This window comes from Sus scrofa, chromosome 5 (genome assembly GCF_054392235.1).
Source record: "Sus scrofa isolate SSC_HxYL_T2T_F1_AM1 chromosome 5, Sscrofa_HxYL_maternal_Yorkshire_Landrace_v2.0, whole genome shotgun sequence".
Classification (NCBI taxonomy): Eukaryota; Metazoa; Chordata; class Mammalia; order Artiodactyla; family Suidae; genus Sus; species Sus scrofa.
Genome location: NC_139387.1, coordinates 20,300,713 through 20,314,092, shown reverse-complemented (window position 1 = coordinate 20,314,092; position 13,380 = coordinate 20,300,713). Strand labels below are relative to the sequence as shown.

Sequence of the window (13,380 nt, the reverse complement as noted above, 5' to 3'; positions counted from 1 at the left end):
GTATGTACTTGTATACACATACCACATCTTCTTTATCCAGAGATAAAGAAGATTGATGGAGTTCCCACTGTGGTACAGTGGGTTAAGGACCTGGTGCTGCCACAGCTGTGGCATAAGTCACTCAGATTTGATCCCCAGCCTGGGGGAAATTCCATGTAGGGACAGGTGCAGCCAAAAAAAAGTTTGAAAAATGGAGATGGACATTTAGGTTGTTTCCATGTCTTGGCTATTGTAAGCAGTGCTGATATGAACCTTGGGGTGCATGTATCTTTTCAAGTTAGAGTTTTCTTCTTTTCTGGAAATATATCTAGGGGTGGGATTGCCGGATCATATGGCAACTCTATTCTTAATTTTTTGAGGACCATCCATATCGTTCTCCATAGCGGCTTCACCAGTTTATATTCCCACCAACAACGTAGGAGGGTTCCCTTTTCTCCACACTTTCGCAAGCATTTGTTATCTGTAGACTTATTGATGATGGCCATTCTGACCAGTGTGAGGTGGCACCTCACTGTAGTTTTGATCTGCATTTCTCTAATAAGTAGTGATGTTGAGCCTTTTTTCATGTTCCTATTGGCCTTCTGTGGTTTTGGAGAAATATCTGCTTAGGTCTTCTGCCCAATTTTTGATTGGGACAACAGCTTCTTCATTTGAACTCTAAACAGATAGTTCCTCTCTTCAGGTTTCTCCTAGTCTTATTAGCAAATACACATTGGAGGAAAGACAGAAATGATGAAGGAGACCACCTAGGAGGCGAAAACTCCAGGCACTGGACAAGCCTTTCTCTGCTGTGTCCATACTTCCTCCACTTGACTCCAGGAATTTCTCAGCCACCTGTCCAAGTCCAGTCTCCTCTTCTAGTCTTCATTCTGTCCAGTGCTTAAAGGGTTAGGTGTCACTTGTCCCTTGCACAGCCTCTAGCCTGCCTCATTATGGGAGTTTGAGAGAGGTGAAATGTGGCTATCCCATTTCCTGGAGAACTTGCCATAAGCATAAGGGCCCCCTCTATTCAGGGTTGGTTCTAACCTGGGCTGCTCATGTCCCTGCCAGAGAACAGGCCACTGCATTCCTGATGCCCTGCTGAGAGAGCTGCTGCCCCCTGTGGGTTAGGAGAGGGGGCCATCAGTGGTATGTATCTCAGGAGGCCTGGGGGAGGGGTGGATGGCTGAAAGAATGGTCCCTTTCCAGGAAAGAGGAGAACACAGCTGTGGTTGGAGCCCCAGATACTCTAGCCAGCAGCCTGCCCTGTTTAGGGAAGTCCACCCCTTCCCTGGCCTCTGGCCCCCAGTGGGAAGCCCACAGCGAAGAGAGAAGATTCATCAGGAGAGGGATGGGAAAGAGCCAGTGACATCCCCCTAGAGAGGCTGGGTCCTGGGGCAAATTACCCTATAACAGCGGGTTAATTAGATAAGACCCAAATTACATGAGCAAGGCTTGCAAGCCCAGCAATTTGAAGGTTTCATGTTGTTTCAGAGGTGGGGAGGCTTGATCTCTAGCTCAGCACGGAGAAAATGACTTCTTGCTCCCAGGCAAGCCAAACCCATGAATTAAGCTCTCCACTGGTCAGCCACGAGCCCCAGCGCTAAGCATATATAAAGAAGGGCACCTGCCAGTCCTCATTGCAACCTGCAGAACCCAGTGGGAGTTTGCCTTCGTCCCTCCTGCATCTGAGCTCCATCTCTACCAGAAGCATGAGCCGCCAATTCACCTGCAAGTCTGGAGCTGCATCCAAGGGGGGCTTCAGTGGCTGTTCGGCTGTGCTCTCAGGGGGCAGCTCGTCCTCCTACCGGGCAGGGGGCAAAGGGCTCAGTGGAGGCTTCGGAAGCCGGAGCTTGTACAACCTGGGCGGCATCCGGAGCATCTCCTTCAACATGGCCAACAGCACCGGAAAGAGTGGAGGCTATGGATTTGGCCGGGGCCGGGCCAGTGGCTTTGCTGGCAGCATGTTTGGCAGCGTGGCCCTGGGACCTGTGTGCCCAACTGTGTGCCCACCTGGAGGCATCCACCAGGTCACCGTCAATGAGAGCCTCCTGGCCCCCCTCAACGTGGAGCTGGACCCTGAGATCCAGAAAGTGCGTGCCCAGGAGCGGGAGCAGATCAAGGCACTGAACAACAAGTTTGCCTCCTTTATTGACAAGGTGGGTCTGCTAGGACCTGGGGGAAATGCGAACGGCCTTTTTCTTTACTTCTTAGAATATGAGCTTGCATTGCAGCAGGAGGGATTGAGGTTAGAAATGAGGAGGCACTTACTGTAGACAAGGCAGGTATTTTCTATCTTCAGGGTGACTTATGCTAAGATTCTCTGTGTAGTCTTTCCCAAGAGAAGACAGAGGTAGGTCAATCTCTACTGGTGGGGGCTCTAATGGGAAGACCCCAGCTTCCTGTGGCTAAGCCAACCACATAGCCAGTTGGGTGGATGTGTGGAGAGTCATTCATCCTGTCTGGGCCTCTGCTTCCTCCTCTCAACAAGGGAGATAATAACCCACCTCTTGGGGTCATTGTCAGAGTTATGAAAGACAATGCATGTGAAGATCTTGGCACAACACCTGACACCTACTAAGTACTCCCTAAATGGAGGTGGTTGTTATCATTTTTATCTCTGAGAGCTAGGGGAGGGATGTTGAGAAGGAAAGGAATTAAAGGTCTGGAAGAGGCTTCAAGGGATTGTCCAGCCCAGATAGGCCCTGACTTTTTGTAGATAAGAAATGATTGCTCCCATTTTGCATATCAGCAAAAGCATGGAGGTGGTGCTGTGTCCAAGGTCATCTCTGGGGGATGGAAGGTGAGGATGCTCAGCCTCCTGCCTCCAGACCCCCTACTGGGGATCAGAGGGCTATGCTGGCTACATGAGAGTCAGGCACTAAGGATGGGTCCACTCAGGACAAAGCCTGTGTTGCAATGGTCAGTGGCCATCAGAGGCTAGCCTCCTCACAGCTCAAGACTCCAGCTTGGAGACCCACTGCTGGTCCTTTTCACCTCAGGGACCAGCACCATCTCTGTGCTTTCTTACCTCTAAGCCTTTTAACATCTGGAAGATCAAAGTTTTCTGAGGTTTGGGGCCTAGGGGGATGGGAGTAGACTGACCTTGGCTGGGCAGGTCAAACCTCACTAAGGAGTAAAGTCTGCAGACGTGGAAAGAAAGACAAAAATGAGGACAGTCATCTCTGGGGAAAAAAGGTGGTCTTCCTGTGGTAAGGGTTAAGCAGACTCAAAGTCCGAGACTATTCCCAAATAATTTTAGTCTTTAGAGGAGTACAGTCCCAGAAGGCCAGACAGCCAGAGAAATGGATACAATTCTATCAACCATCCAGAAGTGAAGTCCAGATGTGTATTGTGGTGTCCTGGGTGTAGGGTTTTCTCTGTGCTCAATGACCAGTCTTATGGATAGACATGAAGAAGTCGGGGCTGGTTTAAGCAAACCAAATGCTGGATTATCTGCTGGAGGCAAGCTGTTTGGGGGCCAATCCCATCTCAACACTGAATTCCAGAAAGAGTTTTCCAATGTCCTGTGTTTCTGATTTGATAGAACACAACCTTGTTTAAATGGTAGCTGTGCTCATGTATAATTAAGGGAAGTCCCTTTATTAGATTGAAAAAACCTAAAACCATATAAGAGAGGCATATGCAGATCCACCTGTTCTGGACAGTTTCCTGGCCTTGTGAGAACACTATGGCCTGGGGAATTTTATAGGTCCATCTTGCTCCATGGGCCATGCTTGTTCTAGGGAAGATGGTTCTGAGGAACCGGGCTGGGGAGCAGGAAGATGCCATGAGCAGAGATGGAGTTTTGGGGCCCAATGTAGGAATTTAGGATACCTGGACGTTCTTAGATCATTGAGCCTTACTGAGCTTGATATGTTAGAAAATGAAGAGCAAGATTCTCTTCTTTAGAATGGTCAACCTTTCCAAAGAGGGACCCGGTCTGACTCTGTCCTGGTACTTGCAGGCCTGCCCCTGTTCTGGGCTTGCTTGGCCAATGGTGGGTTCAGAGTGACTGGAGGCATGGGTTATGGGGACACAAGTCTGGGTTCAGTGCTAGGCTCCACCACTTACTAAACCACTGGCCCTTGGCAAGAAGCCCAACTTCTCTATGCCTCAGTTTCCTTTCCAGAGAGTAGGGTTAATGATTCACCCAGCTTATGTAGCTGTTATGAGGGGTAGAGAAGAGAACATGGGGAGAGTGCTTTGTGCAACGCCATGGGAGTGACAGGTGTGACTATTTCCATGGGAGTTCAACACTTCTGGGCACTGGGTTCCAGGTGCGGTTCCTGGAGCAGCAGAACCAGGTGCTGGAGACCAAGTGGGAGCTGCTGCAGCAGCTGGACCTGAACAACTGTAAGAACAACCTGGAGCCCATCCTCGAGGGCTACATCAGCACCCTGAGGAAGCAGCTGGAGGCACTGTCCGGGGATAGGGTGAGGCTGGACTCAGAGCTGAGGAGCGTGCGAGACGTGGTGGAGGACTACAAGAAGAGGTGAGCGGGCAGGGGACATCCTGGTAGCCCCATGACTGTCTCTGAGCTAGTCAAACAGGAATGATTCACTTGGGATCCCCACAGCCACCCTTAGCTTCATTTTTGGGGGTGGAGGCAGAGGTCCTTATCATACCAAGCAGAATCACCCCAAGAAAACTCTGCTCCTCCATCCTGGCACTTAGGACAAACGCAAGATTTCCTACAGGACATTCATGCCACATGCTCCTTCCTCTTTTTTTTTTAATTAATTATTTTATTTTATTTTTTTCTTTTTAGGGCCACACCCATGGCATATGGAAGTTCCCAGCCCTAGGAATCTAATCAGAGCTGCCAGCCTATGCCACAGCCACAGCAATGTGGGATCTGAGCCACATCTGTGACCTACACTGCAGCTCACGGCAACGCCCTACTCTTAACCCACTGAGTGGGGCCAGGGATTGAACCCTCATCCTCGTAGATACTAGTTGGGTTTGTAACCTGCTGGGCCACAACGAGAATTCTGTTCCTTCCTCGTTTTTGAAGGTGGACCTTCAAAAATCACCTTCTTCCAAATTTGGTGACCACACCCCCTCCTTCAAGAAGCCTTCCTTGCCTGGTTGGCCTCACAGGCCCTGGACTCTGCACTTGTGTCCTCTGATGGGCACACTGTCCATTGCTCTGGGTATTCCCTGGGCATCCAAGGGCTCTCAGTGAGATATACTAACTGACTGAGCTCTGGCGTTCCTGCAGGTATGAGGAAGAAATCAACAGGCGGACGGCGGCAGAGAACGAGTTTGTACTGCTCAAGAAGGTGAGTGGATGGCAGGCTCAGGGTCTGGGGCTGGCCTGGACCAGGAGAGCTAAGCCTGCCAGTGAACTGACTCAGAAATAGTGCGGGGGAGGCAGGGGAAAACCATGATGCAAGGTTATCCAGAAAAGGGAGCAAAAAGGCAGAGAGGATAATGGCATTCATAAATATATATATATATATGTACATACACACACACACACACACACACACACGTATATTTAGGGTGGTACCTGTGGCATATGGAAGTTCCCAGTCTAAGGGTCAAATAGGAGCTTCAGCTGCCAGCCTACACCAAAGCTTATGGCAACGCCAGATCCTTAACCCATTGAGGAAGGCCAGGGATTGAACCCCCCATCCTCTTGGATACTAGTTGGGTTCCTAACCTGCTGAGCCACAGCAGGAACTCCAGTGATGGCATTCTTGAGAGCTTAATGGGGAAGGGGTTTGTCCACAGGGAAGAGCAGCAGAGGATGACACACAGGGGCTCCCCCTGCAGTCATGGGGCCTCATTCAGACATCACAGGGGTGACTGACAGCTGCCTGGCCATCTTCCTTCCTTAGAGGAGAGCCTATACACAGGGCCGGGCAGGACTGGGCCTTTTACTCCTTCCTCCCATTTCCCAGGAGCTCCCCAAAGAGAAGAAGTGGCTATTTCTCAGTGCAGGGGACCCGGGCTGGGGTGCATGTTGCTTCTCGGCTGCACCAGCAGTGACCTGGGGATGGCTGGGTTATCTTTCAGGATGTGGATGCAGCCTATGCCAATAAGGTGGAGCTGCAGGCCAAGGTGGACTCCATGGACCAGGAGATCAAGTTCTTCAAGTGTCTCTATGAAGCTGTAAGTCTGTCTCTCCACTATGCCCCTCTAAGTGTGGCCAGTGGGCACAATACTTCAGGGGCTGGGAGGAGGCACCATGGCCCCCGCTCACAGGGAGGCCCACCTGTTCACTCATTCGTCTTCATTTCAACCCTCAGAGGCTCCTCATCTCCATCCTCCGGGTGGGAAAGAAATGGGGCTGGGCTTATCTTCATGGCAGCGGGAGTCTGTCTGGGGGCTAGAGGGAATGAGCTATGCCCAGAGAGCCATGACCTTGGATCAGATCCTCTAAGATGACAGCACTGGGATTTGCTCACCTCACTGGGGGGAGGTTGTCAGCCTCTGACAGTCAAGCCCCGAGACCATCTCTGTTTCCCCTGTAGGAGATCGCTCAGATCCAGTCCCACATCAGCGACATGTCCGTCATCCTGTCCATGGACAACAACCGTGACCTGAACTTGGACAGCATCATCGACGAGGTCCGCGCCCAGTACGAGGAGATCGCCCTCAAGAGTAAGGCTGAGGCCGAGGCGCTGTACCAGACCAAGGTGAGCTGGGGCTGGGGGTGGGGGTAACCCTAGCAGGCAGAAGGGCTGGGCCTGACCAACTCCAGAGCAGAGGCGATGTCAGTAAGTGCCCAGCATGGCCTAACTCCCAGCCACCGGACACTCCCACATCACACTTGTCACACCCATCTATGGCTCTGTGCTTTGACTCCCCAGTTCCAGGAGCTGCAGCTGGCAGCTGGCCGGCATGGGGATGACCTCAAAAACACCAAGAACGAGATCTCGGAGCTTACCCGGCTCATCCAGAGAATCCGCTCAGAGATTGAGAACGTGAAGAAGCAGGTGAGGTGGCTGGTTGTCTTTGCTGAGGGCCAGTGGGAGCAGTTGAAGAGGGGACGAGTGTGCTGAGGATGCCAGCCTCCCTAATCTCTGCCCAGGAAAGAAAAGGGGCCAAAGAGGTCACTGCATCAATTCTTAGAGCAAGCAAACCTGGGGCATCGCATCTGCTGCTTGCCCCAAGGACCTCTGCTTCGAAGCCCTCTCTCCCAGGAAGCCTCCTCTCATCCCCCAGGGTGGGCTAGGACCATATCCCTCTGCCTCTCCTGCCCGAATGATCAGTGTGCTGTCCTGGAACCCATGCCACCCCTGTACTTGTCACACTTCTGTAATTGCTGCTTTGCTCCTATTGTTTTCCCACCATCTAGTACAGCGCCTGACACATAGTAGCTACTTAATACGCCTTTGCAGATGAAATGATTGAGAAGGGTTCAGAGAGCACCCCTTCAAGTTCCTTCTACAGATTTTTTTTGTCTTTTATCTTTTTGGGGTCGCACTCATGGCATATAGAAGTTCCCAGGCTAGGGGTCAAATCGGAGTTACGCCACAGCCACAGCAATTCCAGATCCGAGCCACGTCTGTGACCTACATCACAGCTCACAGCAATGCCAGATCCTTAACCCACTGAGCGAGGCCGGGGATGAAACCCACGTCCCCATGGATGCTAGTCAGGTTCATTAACCACTGAGCCACAATGGGAACTCCTTCTTCTGCAGATATTAATTAAAGCCTTGCACAGAGATGCTCCTGGGAATATGGGCTACAGTCTCAGTTTAGTAGGTGAGGAGACAGGATGCTCATCTATAATAACAAGAGCAGCAGCTCCTATCATTTTATCACACCAAATCCTCACAAAGACCCTGTGAGGCAAACATTACCCATTGTTGCAAATGAGGAAACCGGGGCTCAGAGAGGTTAAGTGGATTGCACAGCGGTGCGTGGCAGAGCTGTGATCTGAACCAAGTCTCCTGACCCCTGGTCCAGAGCTCTTTCCGCTCTCCCATAGGTTTTAACACTTAGTAGCTCTGGGATGTGAGGCAAGTTTCTTGTCCTCATTGCACAGGATGTTGTGAGGACTGGAGGAGGCAAATTAGACGAAGGGCATGTGTAGAGCTGAGCACAGTGCCTGGGTGTATGGTAAGCACTCGGCAAATAAGTTTGTCCTGGAGAATCTCCTCCCTCGTGTCCTCGTGTGTGGTCTCATGCACTCGGGCAGACATTGTCACTGTACCTGCAACACCGTATTCCAGTGATCTCTCCTCCCAGACCGTAAACAATTTAAGTGCAGAGGGCCAAGCTTATTCTAACTCATTTTGTATCCTCAGCACAGGGTGGCCAAGTAAATGACTTCACAATGAACTGAAGTGGTGCTGAATTGGCCAGCATCTCAGGAAGCAGAATGCACTATTTTTCATCACCACCAATGTCTAAGCACAAGGGAGTAAAGATAAAGCTAAAGAAGGACTTTCCAGCCCCAGAAGGGGCTCTAACTCGAAGAAGAGCAGGGGGTCTGAAAGGTGGAGTGGGCATCACTGCCCCAGAGTCTCAAAGAATGAGTGGGATTTGGGTATGAATGACTCCAATGAGCCCTTCTGGTTTCCAACTTCTCCACTTCCCACTTAGGCTTCCAACCTGGAGACGGCCATCGCTGATGCCGAGCAGCGGGGAGACAACGCCCTGAAGGATGCCCGGGCCAAGCTGGACGAGCTGGAGGGTGCCCTGCACCAGGCCAAGGAAGAGCTGGCCCGGATGCTGCGGGAGTACCAGGAACTCATGAGCCTGAAGCTGGCCTTGGACATGGAGATCGCCACCTACCGCAAGCTGCTGGAGAGCGAGGAGTGCCGGTGAGGGGGCAGTGGGGGATGCTCTGGAAGGAAGGCCCCAGGGCTTTGGGAAGGACCAAAGGAGAAAGCCTAACACATCCTAATTCAGAAAAGATGAATTCTTAAGAAGTGAAGGGGCAACGATGCCAGGAATAGGAATAGTAACTAACAATGCCTTCCCAGATACGAGTGCTTGCTTCATACCAGGCACTGTGTTAGGTGGACTGGCTCATTCAATCCTCACAACTTCCTGGGTGTACCTGGGCATATCCCTCCCCTGCAAACAAGTGTTACTACAACAGGCCTTTTGTTCCATCTTCCTTGCCTGTCCAAGTACAAGATGGGCTTGTCAGAGATGTTCCCGTGCAAACTCTCCAGCTTCCCCAGTGTCCTTGGGAGAAGGAAAGACTTGGTGCCCGAGCACCAAGTAGTTTGCATGAGATGCATGCCACACCTACACGTGCATCTCATGCAAACTACTGTTTGACTTGGATTGTTGCCCGGTTACCCCAAAGATTCAGGGGTGACCCCCATAGCTTCCCGGGCTCTGCTTGTGCCAATGGAGCCTTGGAATTTCCATAGGTGCCTATTAAAATCAGAGCCCCACATCAGGCTGGTGGGGGCACTAGCTTTGAGGTTAACATCATAGGTTGGATGGCTGTTTATTTTATTTCTGATTTTATTTCTCCCCTAATAGGATGTCAGGAGAATTTCCCTCCCCTGTCAGCATCTGTAAGTATTTGCATGCTTGGACCTAAGATTGTAGAATCTATGGACAGAAAAGAGCCTTAGTTACACCCTGTGTGTGTAAATGAGCAATGTAAGGATCAGAGAGGGAAAACACTTCGCCTGAGATCACACAGCCAGATGGCAGGGCATGGCCAGCAATCAGGCCTCCCGACTCCCAGCCCAGGGTTCCTTCCTCTCTATCACTCTGTCTCCCTGTTCCCAGGGGATGGCTGTGTGGAAGGCCATCACCACTATGGCAGTGGGGAAGCAAAGGACATAGTGCAAGAAGATGAGGATGGGTGGGTGTGAAGCCTGGGGAGCCAGGTTGCAAATTAGATCAGACCAGGCCTGGGGAAATAGCAAATCGGGGATCTCAGAGGTCAAGCTCATGGTGTTGAATCTCTGGATTTCTCCGCAGGGCTAAGAGTTAAATCACAGTTTCCAAAAGATGCCATCTGTAGGACAGCTGACATGAGGGAGAGGTTGGAGACTGGGAGGCTAATAGAAGAGGCAGGGGTGGGGGCATCCACTGGTACCTGGACCAAAGAGATAGACCTCTGAGAGTTAAGAACCAGCTAAACTGGATACAAGCTCAGCAAGACAAGGTCAGGGCGTGGGGAAAGCTGTCTTGGAGATATTTTCCCCAGTGTGAAGGGGGTCAGTGGTGACCAGAAACCTGACCTAACCCATTGCTCAAAGAGGAGCCCCATCTGCCCTGGGGAAAGGTGACTTCCTCTGGTCCCACCCCCGCCTCTGCCTGCGGGGGCTGACCCTGCTCTCCCCCTGCAGCCATCATCAGCACCACCAGCGGCAGCAGTGGCTATGGCTTCCGGCCCAGCTCGGTCAGTGGAGGCTATGTGGCCAACAGCGGCAGTTGCATCTCTGGAGTGTGCAGCGTCCGAGGCGGGGAGACCCGCAGCCGGAGCAGCACCACCGACTACAAGGATGCCCTGGGGAAGGGCTCCAGCCTGAGTGCCCCCTCCAAGAAAGCCAGTCGGTAGAGGAGAGGGCTGCCCAGGGCCCTCCTACCGTCGCTGGCTCCGGCTCCCACGTGCCCTCTCCCTAGCCCTCTGTCAGTCCCACCCCACTCTGCCCACCTTGCTCTCGTACCTCCGGTGCTGGACGTGCCACTCACTCCTCCCAGCTCATGTCTTCCTGAACCTGGACAGGTAAGGATGACTGAGCTTTGTGAAATTCTTTCCTGCACGTGCCTGTGTTTGCCTCTTTGGCTCTGGTCCCCCAGCCATGCCATCGGCTCAGTCCCTGGCTCCCAGCCTTCCATCCTCTGCCCAGGCTCTGGCTCAGTCACTCATTACTCTGTCTGGCTCTGTGGGTCTCAAACCAAGGTCCCCCTCTCACACTGGAGCTCCTAAGGGCAGAGCTGGCTTTGTGTTCAGGAAAAGGAGGCTGAAGGACAAATGACCAAGCAGGGCCATCCTCCCACCCTACCCTGGCTGGCTCATGGCTCATTCTGAGTGGACCAAGTGGAGCCCACAGCACTTTCTTCTCTGCATCCACAGAGAAGAGGAGGCCCGTTCATCTCTCCTTTCTTCCTAAAGGCCCTCCCACTGATCCTCAATAAACAGCACAATCTAATGGCTTGGTGTCTGAGTAGTCATTCTGATGCTCACATGAGCAGGCACCCCACACCCTTATGGACACACACGGACACATGCAGAGCACCACTGCATATCACCTGTGCAGCCCATATTTCCAGGTTGGTCTTTCTAGAGCAGGAAAAGAAGATGCTCTCAGAGCACACATAGCAGAGGGGCTGGGGGCACCCTTGGGGCTACAGGGAGATGGAGTGGGGAGAGAAGAAGGATAAGCATAGAGAGGGTGTGTGCAGAGCCTGGTTTGTGGCTTTCAACAAAAGTGTCACCTGTGTCCACGGGCAGAAAAGTTCCTGTTCTTGAGTGGACCCTTGCCTCTTTATAAGAACTGGGTCTTTCTTAAGGGAAAATGGGGGCTTGCAGACAGGTATCTGCATTGCTTTAACCTGTTCCTCACTCTCAGGATCCTGGCCTCCTGGGTTGGGGGGGGGCGGTCTTCCAGGAGGGAACAAGTTGAAGGGGACCCTACATACTGATTAGATTCTCTGCTAGAGAATCTAAGATAGGGAAAAAGTTTTGGGTCCCTGAGGTTGGACTGAGGTGGAGTGAGTTGGGGCAGGCTGGCTGTGAAATTTAGTGACTATGCAGTTAGCACTCCCCGCCCTGCCCCAGACGCCTATCCCCCCTGGAACCACTGTGGTAGCCTGTTCTGCCCTGAGGTGAGGAAGGCTATAAGGAGGGCAGATGGACAAAGTTCTCAGTGATCTGCATGAGCTGACAAACCTCAGCCAGGACATCTTTGGGGGCTGGAGGGAGCTTCCAAATATGGAGGTGGAGGGATTAGAGGACGGGGTGGATGGGCTGAGCTGGCGGCTAGGACTGGAGAGTAGTGGCTGGGGCTTAGGGCAAGGCCACAGGGCCAGGCTTGAAGCCCCCACCACCCCAGGAGGTGACCATCAGCTGGAGCCTCCTGATTGCCCTCAAACAGGAAATCAACACCATCATTCAGCAGGCATGGGTAAAGAAGGGCAAGGAGATGGAGACTCAGTTGGAAGTTGTTTCCTTAGTTGAGAAGGTGATGTGTGTGTGTGTGTGTGTGTGTGTGTGTGTGTGTGTGTTTCCAGAACTAGGTAGAGACTTTGCCATTTCCTCAGCCTCTGCCAACCTGCTTCCTTTGCAGCACCAAGGACTAAGGTGAGATGGCAGAAAGCACTTTCCAGTTGAAAGGCTTAGAAGAAATGCTAGATTCTCACATGTGGGGATAGAGGCTGTTTCTCTACATGTTGCCATTTTATCACCCAGATTTGGCAAGGTGGGGCAGTGGGAAGTGAACTCTCCCATATCCCTTTCTGCCCCAGGGGTCTCCTGGGTGGGCAGGGTGATTCTGGGTTTGGGTCTGTTGGAGAACGGCAGATCTCTGTGCAGGAGACTGCATGGAGCTTCCTGCAGGAGACAGGCGGGAGCCCCACACTCAGGCCCGTGGTCCAGACCTGAGATACCAGCTTGATGGGTCTGAGAGTGAGAGGGCTGGGTGATGGTTTGGGGGACAAGAGAGGGCTCTGGAGAAAGGGACTAATGACAAGGACTAGTAGGTAGGGTGGCCATTGTGCTACATGAGTCTATATGCTCATTGGATTGTGGGGGCCAAGAGCAGTGGTTCTTTAAATCAGTTGAAAAATAACCTGGGAACTTTTAAAAGTACTGATGCCTGAGCCTCTAGTTCCAGCCAGTTAAGTCAGGCTCCTGGAGGGGCCCTAAGTTTCGCTGGTATTTTTAGAAAGTTAGTGAAAGGGTTCTAGGGAGCTGCCAGGTCTGAGAAACACTGGCTTTGGGTGTGGTGCTAATGATCCAGAGGGGAAGAATGGCATGATTGAGAGAGTTCTCTGGTGGCCAAGTGATCAAGGACTTGGTGTTGTCACCGCTGTGGCTTGGGTTTAATCCCTGACCTGGGAACTTCCCTATGCTCCAGGCATGCCCCCCTCTCCACCAAAAAAGAATGGCACGATTGATTAGTAACCCCTGCCATGGCCGCAGATCAAAGGAATGGTGTGGCATACTAGCCCATCTCTCACTGGCGCCCCCCTGTGGCTTCACAGTTTACCAGGTTTACCATTGTCTGAACAGCACTGAGAGTGAGGAAATGCTGCTATTGCCATTTTACAGCTGAAAACATTGAGGATCAGATCCCCTCTCTGTCATCAAGCACCCTGGGCTGGGAAGACTCCAAAGGTATCCTGTTCCTCGCCTACCTAATTTTAGGGGGGCTGAGTGGAGAGTGGGGTCAGGGCTTTGGCTTCAGTGCATGAGTCTGGAGAGGAGTTTGTCCTTGGTAGTGCTGCTACCTGTCTGCTCCTT

At 52.1% G+C, this 13,380-nt stretch overlaps 1 protein-coding gene across 1 annotated transcript; it reads left to right on the top strand.

The window, feature by feature from the left end:
* Positions 1-1,625: 1,625 nt before the first annotated feature.
* KRT71 (keratin 71) lies at positions 1,626-11,068 on the top strand. The gene is made up of 9 exons (XM_013985231.3): positions 1,626-2,138; positions 4,260-4,474; positions 5,204-5,264; positions 6,004-6,099; positions 6,462-6,626; positions 6,801-6,926; positions 8,544-8,764; positions 9,441-9,475; positions 10,262-11,068. Exons 1-9 carry the CDS (start codon positions 1,692-1,694, stop codon positions 10,471-10,473), a joined length of 1,578 nt encoding a protein of 525 aa, XP_013840685.1. The 5' UTR covers positions 1,626-1,691; the 3' UTR covers positions 10,474-11,068.
* The last annotated feature ends 2,312 nt before the right edge of the window (positions 11,069-13,380 follow it).

Bases quoted from the DNA above. Each gene is read 5' to 3' on its own strand.
- KRT71 (XM_013985231.3), top strand. From the start codon at position 1,692: ATGAGCCGCCAATTCACCTGCAAGTCTGGAGCTGCATCCAAGGGGGGC. The intron at 6,100-6,461 runs GTAAGTCTGTCT...TTTCCCCTGTAG, and splicing joins TCAAGTGTCTCTATGAAGCT to GAGATCGCTCAGATCCAGTC. The intron at 6,927-8,543 runs GTGAGGTGGCTG...CTTCCCACTTAG, and splicing joins TTGAGAACGTGAAGAAGCAG to GCTTCCAACCTGGAGACGGC.